This window comes from Syngnathus floridae, chromosome 1 (assembly GCF_059516105.1).
Source record: "Syngnathus floridae isolate MCC-2025c chromosome 1, RoL_Sflo_1.0, whole genome shotgun sequence".
NCBI classification, from domain to species: Eukaryota; Metazoa; Chordata; class Actinopteri; order Syngnathiformes; family Syngnathidae; genus Syngnathus; species Syngnathus floridae.
The window spans coordinates 3,771,826-3,786,151 of record NC_142413.1 but is presented as its reverse complement, the minus strand read 5'-3'; the positions used below and the strand labels follow the sequence as shown (position 1 = coordinate 3,786,151).

The 14,326-nt window shown below is 49.9% G+C and overlaps 1 protein-coding gene across 4 annotated transcripts; it reads left to right on the top strand.

The window, feature by feature from the left end:
- The first annotated feature begins 12 nt into the window (after positions 1-12).
- znf638 (zinc finger protein 638) lies at positions 13-14,120 on the top strand. Of its 4 annotated transcripts, none has more exons than XM_088368804.1 (32): positions 13-118; positions 910-2,921; positions 3,573-3,634; positions 3,765-3,980; positions 4,058-4,488; positions 4,561-4,796; positions 4,879-5,013; positions 5,117-5,215; positions 5,290-5,327; positions 5,405-5,871; positions 6,201-6,830; positions 6,900-6,928; positions 7,017-7,151; positions 7,224-7,352; positions 7,417-7,455; positions 7,536-7,661; positions 7,732-7,858; positions 7,937-8,107; positions 8,173-8,375; positions 8,451-8,585; positions 8,653-8,694; positions 8,783-8,926; positions 9,013-9,095; positions 9,181-9,204; positions 9,281-9,821; positions 9,907-12,081; positions 12,502-12,607; positions 12,692-12,790; positions 12,867-13,157; positions 13,439-13,549; positions 13,626-13,747; positions 13,820-14,120. In XM_088368804.1, exons 2-32 carry the CDS (start codon positions 1,014-1,016, stop codon positions 13,880-13,882), a joined length of 9,117 nt encoding a protein of 3,038 aa, XP_088224930.1. In that variant the 5' UTR covers positions 13-118; positions 910-1,013; the 3' UTR covers positions 13,883-14,120. The 4 variants fall into 4 exon arrangements, with proteins under 4 accessions (XP_088224930.1, XP_088224949.1, XP_088224939.1 ...); XM_088368823.1 differs by having other exon boundaries at positions 28-2,921; positions 4,561-4,670; positions 4,713-4,796; XM_088368813.1 differs by having other exon boundaries at positions 28-2,921; positions 7,539-7,661.
- The last annotated feature ends 206 nt before the right edge of the window (positions 14,121-14,326 follow it).

The window sequence follows — 14,326 nt, the reverse complement described above, 5'->3', positions numbered from 1 at the left end:
GCGGAAGTGTATATACTTCCGTTCGTGGTGAGGCTAACGCTAGTTGCTACACCAGCGGCTTGCTAGCAGCATCGCAGCGAAGAACGCGAGCGCTTGCATGTGCTTCTGTTCAACAAAGGTAAACACAAAAGCAATTTGTTTGGTATTTTGTTTTAACAATACCAGGTTTATTTTGGTATTGTTTGGATAGTCATCCATTTGTATTGTTGGGATTTTAAAGGCCTTTGCTTTTGTCAACCAACCGACACGGTGGCCGTTTATTTCTTCATTTCTTCCCCCCCCTGATAATTCAAAGTATTGAAATAGTTTTCTGTCGTTATCAGAACTGTGAAAGTTTTGTCGTGTTTTCTTTTCGGATGTATGAATGCTTTTAGTCCATATCCATCTGCTGGGCGCAGTTCTCATCCTCGGCCCGATAACGCCACACGACCCGAACCATACTTTGAGGAACTTCAAACATATTAGCTTGAATTTTCATCCTTACTTCCGCTTTTTTTTTTTTTTGCATTTAACTCCACTCTTCTACAAATATTTTAGTTGTGTAAACAACAGGACCATTTGGGATGGTTTTAAGATGTATCTCATGTTAAGGTAGGATTAAATGAACATATGTGTGCATCGCCTTGGAAGACATGTTGATACATTGCGTGCTTCCTGTTGGATTTGTATTCAAGACAACCCAATAAATCATGTTAGGATTTGTGTGTGGTTGATGCTGGTGCTACTTCATCTGTGTGTAATTTTATGCGAGTCACGAGCAGGAAGTGACCACGACTGCGGGACTGTCCGAAAGGAGAAGCAGAACGGGCCGGCTGAGACGAGACGTTCCCCCCGAGGAAGCGTTCCTGTCCAGTGAGCAGCAGTCCAGTTCCCTGCAGTAACCAGATTTTGTTTTTGTAACTTTTCCAGCTTTGTGTTGACATCGAAGCATTGTACTGCTTCTCCTGCTCCAGGCCCCACCAAACAGACCCCTGTTTGGCGGACGAGCCGGGAGCTCGCTCCCGATTGTCACCATGTCCCGTCCTCTCTACAACCCCTATGCCCAAAGGCAGCCAGAGAACGAGCCCCGCAGGGTGTCTTCTCTTGTAGAACTTGGACAGAGTCTCAGCTCTTCCACGGGTCGGCTGCAGCCTTCTGAAAGCCAGCCGGTTTCTTCGCTGATGGCCAATTTTCGGCCTCAGCAAAGAGCCAATACCAATGAAGACATCCCGGGTTTGGATCAAGACGCTCGCAGACAGGAGTTTCGCTCCTCGGGTACGGCAGCAAGCTCGGCCCAAAACCTTAGCAGGTCGTTTGACGGCAGCGGCGGTTCTCTCGATCGCTTGTCCAATTATGGCCGAGCAGATGGCGGCGCCTCCTCCTCCTCCTCCGCTTATTATCAGCCGTCAACATCAGGGGGTCGTTCTTTGTATAGCGCCTCCGGTAAGGATGATCGCAACCTCCGCCCTATTCCAAGGCGAGATTTCGGCGAGTCAGGCCAATCTCAATCTTCCGAATCCGCTCAACCCAAATATACTTCTGAGACGGCCGCCAACATCCTGGTGCACTTTGGACTTGAAAAGGACGATTTGGAACATCTTATCTCCTACCCTGAAGACCAGATCACACCTGCCAACCTGCCCTTCATCTTGCGCCAAATCCGCATTCAGAAGACCAAGAAGGCAACTGAAGCCGATCGAACCAAAGTGTTCTCTGGTCACGCCCCCGCTCGAGGCGGACCTGCTAGTGGGGACAATTGGCGAGGTCCAGGACCGGCCAGGACGGGAGGAGTGAACGCGCCGTCTTCTCTTCTCCAGTCAAGTAAAGTTATAGACTATGGACATACGAGCAAATACGCTGGCAGGTTGGAAGAGAACGTTGAGTGCAGAGCTCAAAAAGCTGAGGGTGACCATTTACTGAAAATGGACAATTTGGACAGAAGAAGAAGCGACCAGGAGCTGGTGCAGCAGATGACAAGAAGTGCTAACTTGGCACCTTCTCAACGTGGAGAAGACTATGGACATACGAGCAAATACACTGGAAGGTTGGAGGGGGACGTTGAGTGCAGCGCTAAAAAAGGTGACGGTGACAATTTACTGAGCATGGACAATTTGGACAGAAGAGGAGGCGGTCAGGAGCTGGTGCAGCAGACGACAAGAAATGCTAGCCTAGCACCTTCTCTCCGTGATCAGAAGGAAAGTCTCAGATCTTTGTTCAGCTCCATCCTGAAATCTAACCCTCCCAAAAGTCAGGACCTGGTTAAACCGGCGGCGACTGGCGTGCCGTCAACGTTTCGCCCTTTCACTTTGGCGACTGAAGACACAGACGCTCGAGACATCAAACCTCAAGCGCCGAAACCCACGGCTTTTGAACAAATGCGGGATGAGCCCAAGCCCATCTTAAAACCGCAACCGGCGCCCACTTTTGTTCGCCGTGTCCACCCCACCAGACCTGACCTCGTGATGCTCAGCGGCGGCAACCAACCACAAATGAAAAAATCTGTCAAGCCCGCGGAGGATCCTAACAAGTCCACGAAACCAAAGACGCCTGCAACGCCTGCGACGTTGTCTGATGTCAAGAAAGTGCAGGTGCCCGCACAGAAGACTCAGCAAGTGAAGAAGCAGCAGGTGGCCAAGACCCAGGTCAAAGCCAAGGCCAAGCCTCAACAGCCGGTCAAAAAGAAGACATTATTGCAGACTCCTCCGTTGGGGCAGGTGGCGTGGCAGCAAGGTTACCCAGTGAGCCAGCAGTTTCAACCCATCGCCAACGTCTTGAACGTACCCCAAATGCAGTTGTTCGGCCCGGGCGCCAGCGTGGTACCGCCGGTGGCCGTCTTCAAGGGTTTGCCGACGGCAGCCATGACGCTGGACTATGCGGCGACCACGCCCAGAGTCCTTCCACACACATGTTCTCTGTGTAACATACGATGCACCGTGATGCAGGTGAGTGCAGTTGCCCTCTCTTGTTCTGGATGCCCGTTTCTCTCTTTCCGTCACACTTTGTACGTCACGCTGTTCTATACATTTTGTACACACACTGTTGTGAACCGGTGTTTCATTTCGACCAATCAACTGCCGGCGTTTGAACATCAACAGAAGAAACCAGCAACGACGATGATGATGAAGAAGAAGCCTTTTAAAGTTTTTTTTTTTTTTTTTTGCGATTATCTGTTTATCTTCGAAGCAATTGTACTCATGGACAAACATTTGGATCATATTTGATAGTGATTTTTATTTTTTTTAAGCCAACTATGTCCACTTTGTATTGACTTGTGGGATCACATTTTCTTCCTCCCTGTGATGACCTTTTTTTTTTGGCTCTTCCTGACGTGACCTCCAACTATAGCAGAACCAAGTCAAGAAGGATATTTTTTGGGGGGGCGGGGGGATAACGTCACTGGGGCCCGATGGACTGGTTACCACGACGATTTGTGTTTCAGCGAGGAACCGAGTACTTTTCGTGTGTGTGTGTTTTTATGACTCCTGCGGAATACCAAAAGTCCTGTGGCAGCTGTCATTGTAAATTTTAGAACGCTGGTATTAATGCCTTGTGTTGTCTGGTCTTTTTATTAATTGCTGTGTTTTGCCTGCCAGGACTGGATCTCTCACCAGAACACCAATCTCCACCTTGAGAACTGCAAAGTCCTTCGCAAGCAGTCAGTGTTTTCTTTTTTCTTTTCACCTTGTCTACTTCAAAAGACACAATTGCATTTGTTAATTCTATTAATTAGATATAATTGTATGCTTATGTTTTGTTCAAGGTGTTTGTGTGATGTTTTTGTGCAGATATCCAAATTGGCAGGGCGAGGTCTTGCATGTCCACGAGGAGGAAGAGAAAAACAAGTCAGCGCCCGTCCAAAGTAAGACACCCCGTGATGGGTCTCGCTCGTCTTCCCGCTCTAGCACGCCCCGGTGCCGGCGCGGCTCGGACGCCCCGAGAGAGAAGAGGACGAGGAGGCGGACACGATCCCGCTCGCCTCCCAGCTCCAGATACAAACGCAGGTGCTAGCACATTTTCAATCTCCTTGCCGGATTGCTTTTTTGGCAGGTATGAAGTTGTCATTCTGTAAATGTTTCAGGTCCCGCTCTTACTCCACGAGCTCGTCCGACCACCATCGCTCACGCTCGAGAAGTTACGAGAGGCGCCATCCGCGCCCAAGCAAAGAGGGCCACTCATCGTCGAGGAGGAGCCACGAAAAGAGGCCCTCATCTCGCAGGCGATCTTCGTCTCGCAGACGGTCTTCGTCTCGCAGGCGGTCTTCGTCTCGCAGGCGGTCTTCGTCTCGCAGGCGATCTTCGTCGCGAAAGCGGTCTTCGTCGCAAAAGCGGTCTTCATCGCGCAGGAGGTCTTCGTCACGTAGCCGCCATGATAGGCGCCCGTCACCACAGAGAAGCCGTCAGAGACGGTCGCCTCCTAAAAGGAGCCATGAAGAGAGCACTGCCGCCCGAAAGAGTCAAGAGACCTCAACCAGCGCCGAGAGACTTGCAAAGAAGCTTCTGGAATCATCAGGTCCGGCCGGCGTCCTCGACACACCCGCCAGGTAGCAAAGCTTGTGAGTTAACCACTTTGTCTTCTTTCCAGCCGTCCAGTCTTTGTCGAAGGAGTCTGACGTGGAGACTATGGTCAAAACTCTGGCCCCCGCCTTGTTGGCCGAATTGGCCAAAATGAAGTCGACTCCTTCAACCTCTTCCAAAGGAAGCGCCGCCGCGACATCAACGGCCGCCGGCTCTTCCTCCTCCTACGTTGCGGCCAACAAAAAGCCAGCAGCGACCAAAACCACTCCTGGCCAGGAGAGAGCTTATGCTGCAAGACCCAAGGTTTGCCGTACTTGATCGCGAGATGAAGGGTCGTCTTTTTGCTTGCCTTCAAAGTCACATCATGCTTTTTGTCTTTGCGCAGTCCGTCAAAGCCTCCGTCCCAACCATTGTGACTCTTGGATCAATCCACCGTACTCTCTCCTACGAGGACATCTTGGCAGCCGCCGAGCAGTGCGGAAAAACTAAATCGGTCGTCGTGTTTCGCACCAAAGGGGAGGTAGTGATCTTTGTCGTATCTTGACACTCACGCTCAGTGACACTTTGTCTTCAGACTCCCCGCTATGTTCACTGCTTGCGTGTGTGTGTTTCTGTCCACGCAGGCAGTTGTGTGCTTTGAGAATAAGGAAGACGCAGACAAACTGAGGAACACAAGAAACCCCAGAATCAAAGGATGGCCAGTCTTCGTTGTGGAAGACAAGGTGGGGGTGTGTTGATATTGTATCTGCGCGGTTTCTCTGTCGCTAAATCTAAACGACGTTGTGCTCTGCGGCAGGAGAGCGACTCCAAAGTGCAGAAGAACATTCCTGAAAAGTAAGAGGCATTGCTTTCCCCTCGCGTGATCACGTTTGGTAAAAGGTCATAACGTCGCAATCGTTTTGTTTTCGTAGAAATGCACCTGCGCCGTCCAAAGCCTCAAAGACGCAAACATCGAAAAGTACCTCCGCCGCTCAGGACAAAGCAAAGACTGTTCCAAGCAAGCAGACTACCAAGGTGGTGAAAAAAGTTCCAGTGCAGGCCAAGATAACACCCAAGGTCAGCGATGTAAAAGCTCAAACAAAAACAGTGAAGCCATCAGGAGGTGCTGCTGGGAAGAAATTCGACACGACCACTCCGGTAGCCAAGACGACGCAGCCGGGAAAGACGACTAAAGTCCCTCAGCAAGCTACGGGTAAAAGCAAGTCGCCGTCCAAAGCCGAAAGCCACTCGCAACCTCCGCCCGAGCCCATGGAAGTGAACCCGGGTGTAGCGACTGAGGAGCAGAACCAGCAGACCATCGGGGCTCAAGCAGAACCCGCTGGAGGGCCGGCGTGTGCCCAAGGCGACTCAACTGACGCTGAAAGAGCTGCCGCGCAAGGTTTGTCGATCAAAATTACCGTCACGGCGAAATTGTCGCGATATCAATATTTTTGTTATATTGTACCGCCCGTGTAGCAATTATAATGTTGGGAACATTGTGGAAATAGTCTTAAAATTTAAATTCTTTATGACTAAAAAAAGGTATTTGAAAAATGGTGTATATACTTGGTTTTATATCTACTGTTATCTGCTTACAAATGAAAAAAATAAGTAGTAAGAAAAATGAATACTCAAAACTCGGATATGGAAATATGTTAATGTCCAATACGAAACAATTTATACTACAACTGTCACTCATTCAATCTTTTTTTTCCTTGCTGATGTCAGCCAAGACAATTACCGATGCAGCACCGGCGGAGGAGCCCGTGTCCCAACCTGGCTTTGTAAAATCAGAGCCCGACGGGGGTTCCTCACTCAAGGGTGAGGAAGCAGTCAAGGAAGATACTGCACCCCCACGTGACTCTGACACAGCAGCGAAGACAGATCCGCCAACCTCGGGTGAATCCCATCCGGGGGCGAAGGACCATGTGGCAGATCCGTGTGGTTCAGACCCAACGGTTAAAAATGATATGGCGCCCCAACCCGCCTCCAACCCAACACTGAAGAAGGATCCGGCGACCTCGGGTGAATCCAATCAATTAGCAGAGGAGAATCCGGAGACCTCTTGCGTCTCGGGCACAGCTGAGAAAAATGGCTCGGCGGCGTCATCTGACGCAGCAACGAAGACGGACGTCGCGCTCCCGCATGACTCGGCCGCAACGGTGAAGGAGGGGGCAGCACCCTCTCATAGCTCAGATGCATCAGCAAAGAAGGATGCAGCGAAGAAGTCTACAGCGCCCCCGTGTGGCCCCAAAGCTTCATCAAAGAAGAATGCGGAACCTCCAGGCGTTTTTAAATCAAGCAGACTCTATACCGTCGGAGAGGAAATGAAAGTACATCTGGTTCCCGAAAATCTCCGTAAGCCCCAACATTTTTGTCCACATCCAATCACTCCTCGTTGCTAAAATGTCCATTTGTCTATTGCAGATATCAGAACCACAAGCTGGAAACGAGACGTAAGATTGAATTTTAACAGATTGAAAAGCAGCTGGTGGTTATGCTGTTGTGTCTTTCCTTTTATTTATTTGTTTTTATCAAAACCAGAGTTCTCAGATGTTGATCACCAACCTGCCCGATGATGAAGACACCTACTGCGAGCAAGATGTCATTGACGTGTTCAAGCCGTTTGGAATGGCAAACTCCGATGACAACATCTATGTTATTCCTCAATTAGAAATAGTAAGCATCGCTTCATAGATCCAAATGTACTCTTGCGAAGTTTTGTCGTCTGATTCGAAAACTTCTTTTCAGGCATTTATTCAACTGAAGGGCTACGCAGGTGTGTTATCTGCCACAAAAGCCAGCGAAAACGGAATGTTGGCTCTCAAAGGCCACAAGGAGAAGTTGAATGCGCAAGTGGTGGATATCCCCATGTGGCCGGTACGCAGTCCAAACAAAATGGCCCAATATTGGCAATATTGATAACCTGATGTTTGTCCTGCAGGGCGGCTTCTATCAGTCAGTGATGATGCTGTTGAATTATGTAAGTTAAGTTGAACAATCTGAGTCAAAAGTCCCAACATTGTCCATCCGTTTTTGACCTTTTTGACCTTGACCCCGCAGCAGGTGAGCACGCGCAGCCCGAAAACGGTCTACATCAAAAACATTGAGCCGAGCGAGATCCCCGTCCTCCGGGAAGTTTTGAGGCGTATCTGCGTAATCGTAAACTTCATGCCGCTTATGACCAAGGTTAGTTGTGTGGAAGTTTTGTGTCAGAAGGCAGTGCTTAATGGTTGTTTGTTTGACCCTTTTGTTGCAGGTCTTTGTAGAATTTGGGTCGATTTATGACGTCGATCGCTTTGGTGTTTGGTACTCGCTCCACGCTCAGTGTCCGACCTATCAGATCTACAGGTTGGGGCAGCCTAATGCTAACAAATGTTCACCAAGTAAGTCTCCCGGGCAGCCGGCCGGCATCAGAATGTCAAATGAGGACTCGAGGAGATCATGTGGTCTTTTCTCCACAGAATCAAGAAGCCCTGAGCTAGCCATGCCGGACAGGCATGCGGCGTTTGCCGAGGCTACTCTTATCGACTTTAAGCCCGACTTTCCGGGTCGCACCGCTTCCCCATTTTACCTGACCTTGAGGAAAAAACCCTTCCTGTTTTCCACCATTTCCCCTTGGTTCATCATTCCAGGTGAGAGCCACGCCGCTTCTTTGCCCGGTGCCCGTCTAACATCCAATCCGTCGTGCTTCTCGCAGCCTTCCGGTCGGTCAAAAGAAAAGCCGACATTATCAATGCCGAGTTTGGCGGCGCGGCCATGGTGAAAACCGTCATGTTGACCGGCTTGCCTCAAGGATGTTACACACACGAGGATGTGGCGAAGCTGGCCTGGCCGTTTCTTGCCAAGAAGGACCTGCGGGCACTTTACTACAATGTGATCGTGCTGCCGGCCCAGCGGAGGGTGAGGACGCCGCAGCTTTGCGCCGCCGCCATCGCACACTGGTTGCACCCCATCTCGTTTTCTCCTGCCTTACAGGCCTTTGTGCAATTCAACGACTGGAACTCGTGTTGCAACTTTGCCCTCACTCACTTACCAAGCCCGCTTCGGCTGGACCGCGACATTCTAGGGGTGCACTTTGTCCTGAAGCCTTTTTACGCGCAACGCAGCCAGGTACGGACACCAGAGACAACAACTAGTGATGACGTCGCTGACTGTGCCATTTGTGCTCTGTTGACAGGAAGCCGACATGTACGTGTCGCTGATGCGGCTCAGCAACTCGGTGAGTGGCCAGCGCAAAAGCCGCGGGACCCCGCGTGCGTCTCCGCGTGTCCGCCCTCTGCAATGCTTCTTTGCCGCGTGTCTTTCAGTACGTCGGAGAAGATTTGAAGACGCTGTCCGAGCGACTGCTTTGCGTGGAGATCTCGCAGGCCCGAAAAGACACCTATGAGATGGTTTTGGACAAGGTCTCGTCTCACGCCAAGATTGTCAACTTCCTCCCTCTGGCCAACCGGGTACAAGAGTGACAACGTTTCCGATTTGTAAACCCGGACAAATGAAGGTTGTCGTTTCTCCGTTTGAACGACTTTCTCCTCGGTAGATATGCATTGAGATGGAAGACGCCGCGGGGGTTGCCTGCGTGGTAGAGAAATGCAGAGATTTGAAAATTAACGACATAGCTTGGTAGGTATTTTTTTTTTTCTTTATAATGTGGGTGTTTTGTTTCATCAAGAGTGTTGTACTAACTCATTTTTACTCTTGTTATCAGGAAGCCAGTTCAAAGCTTTTGCAGGTAGGACTTTCCAATAACTGAATAAATGATACGAGCAAGTCGTAGCAGAAGTAACAGCCCTTTTGTTTCGTTTCAGCGCTAAGAGGCTGGAAGAGTGCCTTCAGGACCCAAGGCAGATTTCATTGGACCATAAGATCTACGCGGTGTCAGCCTCCCGGACCGCCCCGAGCGCTATCCCATTGCCCGCCCCGCCCACATTATCGGCCGCCCAGACCAACACCCCATCGGATGCTCCGCCTTCTTCATCGGCCGCCCAGACCGCCACCTCATCGGATGCCCCGCTTTCATCATTGGCTGCTCAGACTGCGAACTCATCAGATCCCCCGCCCATATCGTCGGACTTCCCGACCGCTCCATCGGCAGTTAGTAATCCCGGAAAACCTGTCGAGATCCTCGTTTCAGCACCATGCGCTGAAGAAACGGCAGCTATAAAAGTGGAACGTTCGATGGCTGAAGAGACCATAGCTGTTCCGGAGGTTCAGGACAATAAAGATGCGACGCTGCCAGCTTCCACTGGTGGTGCCAATGACGTCCCAGATGTTCCAGATGTTAACAATGCATCAGCCGCCGTAGATCAGGACAAAGAGGAAAGCCTTGTGAAAAGTGACAATGCCCTGGTAAGTAGCGTCGACTTCACCTCGCACCGACTCTTGTGTGGAGGATTGACAAATGTTGACTTTTGTCGTCACCGTTCCGATGCAGGGGGATTGTGAAAAAGACGTTTCTTCAAACGCAGTTCCTTTTGACCAGCCCCCCTTCAATATAGACGAGTTTGTCACAGTCGATGAAGTGGGCGAACAGGAGGACAGCGCCGGCGAGGCCCCCTCAGGGCTTAAGAGATCTTCTTCCCAAGCAGAGCTGCCGCCTGCTTCCAAACGGACCAAAGCGAGCACCTCAAAAGAGTCAAAGGTCTCCGCGTCCACCCCGTCTCCCTCCTCCAGGGCCACCAGAAGCTCAACAAGAATGGGCCTCTCTTCTGGGTTCACGCCTTCGCCCGTTTCAATGTCAGCCAAAAAAAGGCAAAGAAAACAACCAAAGGCTTCACAACATCAGACAATCAAGTTGTCCACCACTGACTGCAAAGATGAGAGTCTGGAAACAATGGCCAGCGAGGAAAGTTATCAAGTGTTGGATAGTGTCGGCGAAGACCAGAAACCTCTCTCGGTGGAAGTCGGCCACGTGGAGCTCTCCGAAACCGGCGCTACTGAGCTCCAAGCCTCTCCGGAGCAAGACAACATCGGTCAGGTTGATGGAGTTGAGGAAGAGCAGGCGCCGCCAGTTCCTAAATCTCAAGTTGAAGAGCAGGAAAACAGAGGAGGAGAAAATGAGGTGACAGATGTGAAGGACAACGGCGTAGGTGAAGAGCAGACGGCACAATCCTCGCAAACAAACAAGGATGCTGCTGAGGAGCCCACCTCAGCCGAGCTCGACCGACAAGTTGCTGAGACCTCCGCTGGCCTGCTGAGCAAAGAAGACACCGTGGCCTCTGGACAAGAAGAAGGCGAGGAGGAAGCAGAAGCATACCAGGTGATTGACTCTGTCGAAGAGCCGCCAAATTCCGCTGAGGATGAGCACAGCGTCCCCGAAGCGTGCGAGAGTCGTGCCGCTTCAAGCAGAACACTCAAGAGTAAAGCGCGCACGTCTCTAAAGAACCAAGAGTCCACCGCCACCCCCAAAACTTCTGATTTTGCCAAGTACCTCGTGGTCGATTCTGTACAAGTTGAACAAACGGTTGGTAGGAGGCGGAGCACCCGTGGAAAAGCACAAGAGCAAAGCGCCAAAATATCTGCGAAAGACGAGGAGCCCACTTTCCACGTGATAGACTCCGTGGACGATGAATCGAGCACAACCCCAAGAGGCACCAGAGGCAAAAGAGGAAGGCCGCCCAAGAGAGACGCATCGAGCGAGAATAGAGCTCAAGAAGAAAAGCCCGCCACGAGGAGGACTTACCCTTTGAGAACGTCACAGGAAGGGCCCCAGGCCAAAATGAAAATTGAGGCCATCATTAAAGAGGAGCCCAGCTGTCAAGTCCTGGACCAGGTGAAGATTCCTCCAGCTCCAAGAGGCAGAGGAAGAAAAGGAAGACCCAAGAAAGTGGTCAAAACGGAGGAAAACAACAACGATGATGATGATGATGAAGAAGCGGCGACTTTCCAGGTCGTGGACTCTGTGGACGATGAGACGGGCCAGGAAATGGCGTCCTCTGAGAACGCGCCACACAGCCCAAAACAGGAAGACGTGACCGATGGGACGTCTCTGGTGAAGCTAGAGGATGAAGAGGAACCAACGTATCAGGTGGTTGATTCTTTAGAGGAAGATCCGGCCGAAGAAGAGGCGCGTGTCTCGGACGTTTGTGCTCCGATGACGACGGAAGAAGGACAAACTGAATTGAAAGATGAAGCGACGGAAGGCGAGAACAAACAAGAGGCTGACGTCAAAGGAGAAGATGCGCCTTCCCAAATGAAGACCAGGTCGCAACAACGCTCCGCTCAGAGCCCGCCGCTTGCTACCAAAGACGACACGCCGAGCACGCTCGCGCTGGACCAAGTGAGCGACGAAGAGGAGGACTTCCCCGACGACGGCGCCAAGAAGCCAACGGAGCACGCCGAGAAAGAACAGAAGAAGAGCGACCGGGGCCTGGAACGCGACGGCTCCAGCAGATGGCAGGCCAGGAGACGCGAGGATGAGGACGAGCTGCTCACGCTGGACCAAGTGGTGGCGGAGGAGGGCGGCGAGCAGCTGGCGCCGGACAGCGATGTCTCTGAGGGCGAGCTAGCTCTAGTTACTCTGGACGAGCTTGTGGAAGAGCAGGAAGAGGCAAAAGGGCCACGCCCATCCAGCGAGGGAGAACAATCGGAGGGCTGTCTCAACCCCGAGGTACACTAATGAGCGTGCCGTGCAAAAACATTCTTGACGTGTCCAAGAGGGTTAATAGATTTGTGCTCAAGCTTTTAATTGATTGTGTTAAAATAACAAATGACTCGAGGACAATCTTTTTGTGAGGAAAATATGAAACTGACCTTGCTTTTAGGATATGAGGTTTTTAACCAACATTGGTGATTTGGTGCCTTAGCTTAAGTTAAAGTCGGCCATTTTGTCTCGAAGCAGCCATTTTAGAGTCAGGTTAGCCTTTTCTAGTGATCTTTCCATGTCACAGTTTTTTTAAATAATTTTATTTGCTAGCGAATTTGATTTGTGACAAATGGGACCTAAAATACAAATATGACAATGCCACACGTCATCCAAAGTCTCTTCTGATATCTTTGGACGTCACTAAACCTGGCTTGTATTTTGCAGACTCTTCTGACTTTGGACGAGACCGGTGGAGAGGAGGACGAGGATGAGAAAAGTGAAGCTGCGGGGACCTCGCAGTCTATTAAACGCAAACGTAGCGACGATGCAGGTACAGCATGGAGTCGCTGGAGACCAAAAAAAACATGGTGGTTCAAAGGAGTACATGAGATGTTTTGCTTTTTTGTGCCTGTAGAAGAGGACAACACAAACTTGGTGACGCTGGACCAGGTGGGAGACGTTGAAGAGGACGTCTTGAGAAGCACGATTGAAAAGCGACACCGATCGGCTTCTGGTTAGTCTCACGGGATGGATGGGTTGACAAAATGATGTGAATTGGAATTAAACGGTTACACTTTGTTGTGCCGCAGCCACAATCTCAACCGGAGCAGACCAAGACGAGATGGAAGCAGCGGCCTCTGGCGACGCTCCCCGGCCTCCGAGCGACCACCATGAGGAGGAGGAAGAGGAGAGGGAAAAAGTGGTGGAGAAGAAAAATGAGAAGGCGGAGAACAAGGAAAAAGAGGAAGAGAAGGCAAAGGAGGAGGGGGAGGAAGTGGAGGAAAACACAGAAAAGGAGAAGGAAAACGCAGAGGAGAATGAAGAGGAAGCGCCATCTGCTGGGCAGTCTCTGCAAGGTTCACTGCAGAAATTGAGGAAAGGTAACGGTCAATATATTGCCGAATTGAACCAGAATTGGGGCATTATGTCAACCTGCATTTGAAGATTTGCATTTTGTATTGTAAAATAAGCTTTTAATAACAATTTACAATAACGTAAGATTTTTACGGACAAAATACTTGAAGCCAACTGCCTGGTAGGAAGAAAAATCTGGGAGGTTTTTAGTCTTGGTTAGATTTGAGTTTTATAGTGAAAGTACCTTCTGGATGCTTATTTTCAATGACCATGTGACCGATCATGTGACCATTGTGTTCTTCCCCAGGCAAACGCGCAGCTGAGCTGACCACAACCTCAGCGAAACGATCGCGTTCTGAGTCTCCGTGCAGCACTCCAGCTTATGTTCTACCAGCGTACAAACCAAACAACCCTCTCGGTACAAAACGCACACTTGTTTTCCCTTTTCATTTGTTCCCTTTTTTGACAATTCGTGTCATTTATTGGTGTGACAGGCAGGGAGTTCGTCTTGCCCAAATCTGGTTATTTCTGCGAACTCTGCTCAGTATTTTACCTGAAAGAGAGCACGGCCAATAATGTGCACTGCAGCAGCAGGAGGCACTACGACAACCTAAAGGTGCGCTTCCTTCCGTTAAAGTGCTTTGCTGCAAATCTCCCCTTCTATAACTTCCATGTTGTCTCTCCACAGAAATACTACCGCAAGTGTGAGCAGAATTCACGAGCATCCACTCAAGGCTCCATCTCTGATTGAGCTCCTTTCCCATGACTAATGCGTTTTAATTTTTGTCTTCACACTGTTAAGTTTTCCATTGTCCAATCAAATTTCAGAGTTCCATCTTGATGTACGTTTTTAGGCCTTTTGGTTTGTTTGTGTGCTGCAAAAGGGAGGCAGCAAAAGTTGTCATCTTGACAAGTTTGTGTTTTTGTGTATTCATTAAACAAAAAGTTAAACATGTAAAACGATTATTAAAGGTTCACAGTAAAATAGCTGCCTGGACTTGAACTGTTTCTTTTTCAATGTATATAGGTATTTATTATAAGTATCCATGTTTTATTATTATTATTTATTATTATTATTATTTCTGCAGTAGCTGAACAACCGACAAAAGAACGAATTTGCACTATAACCTTTTGTTTGTTTCAGGCATTTATCACGGACACCTAACAATTCAGATCAGGGCCCCCGGATTGAAAG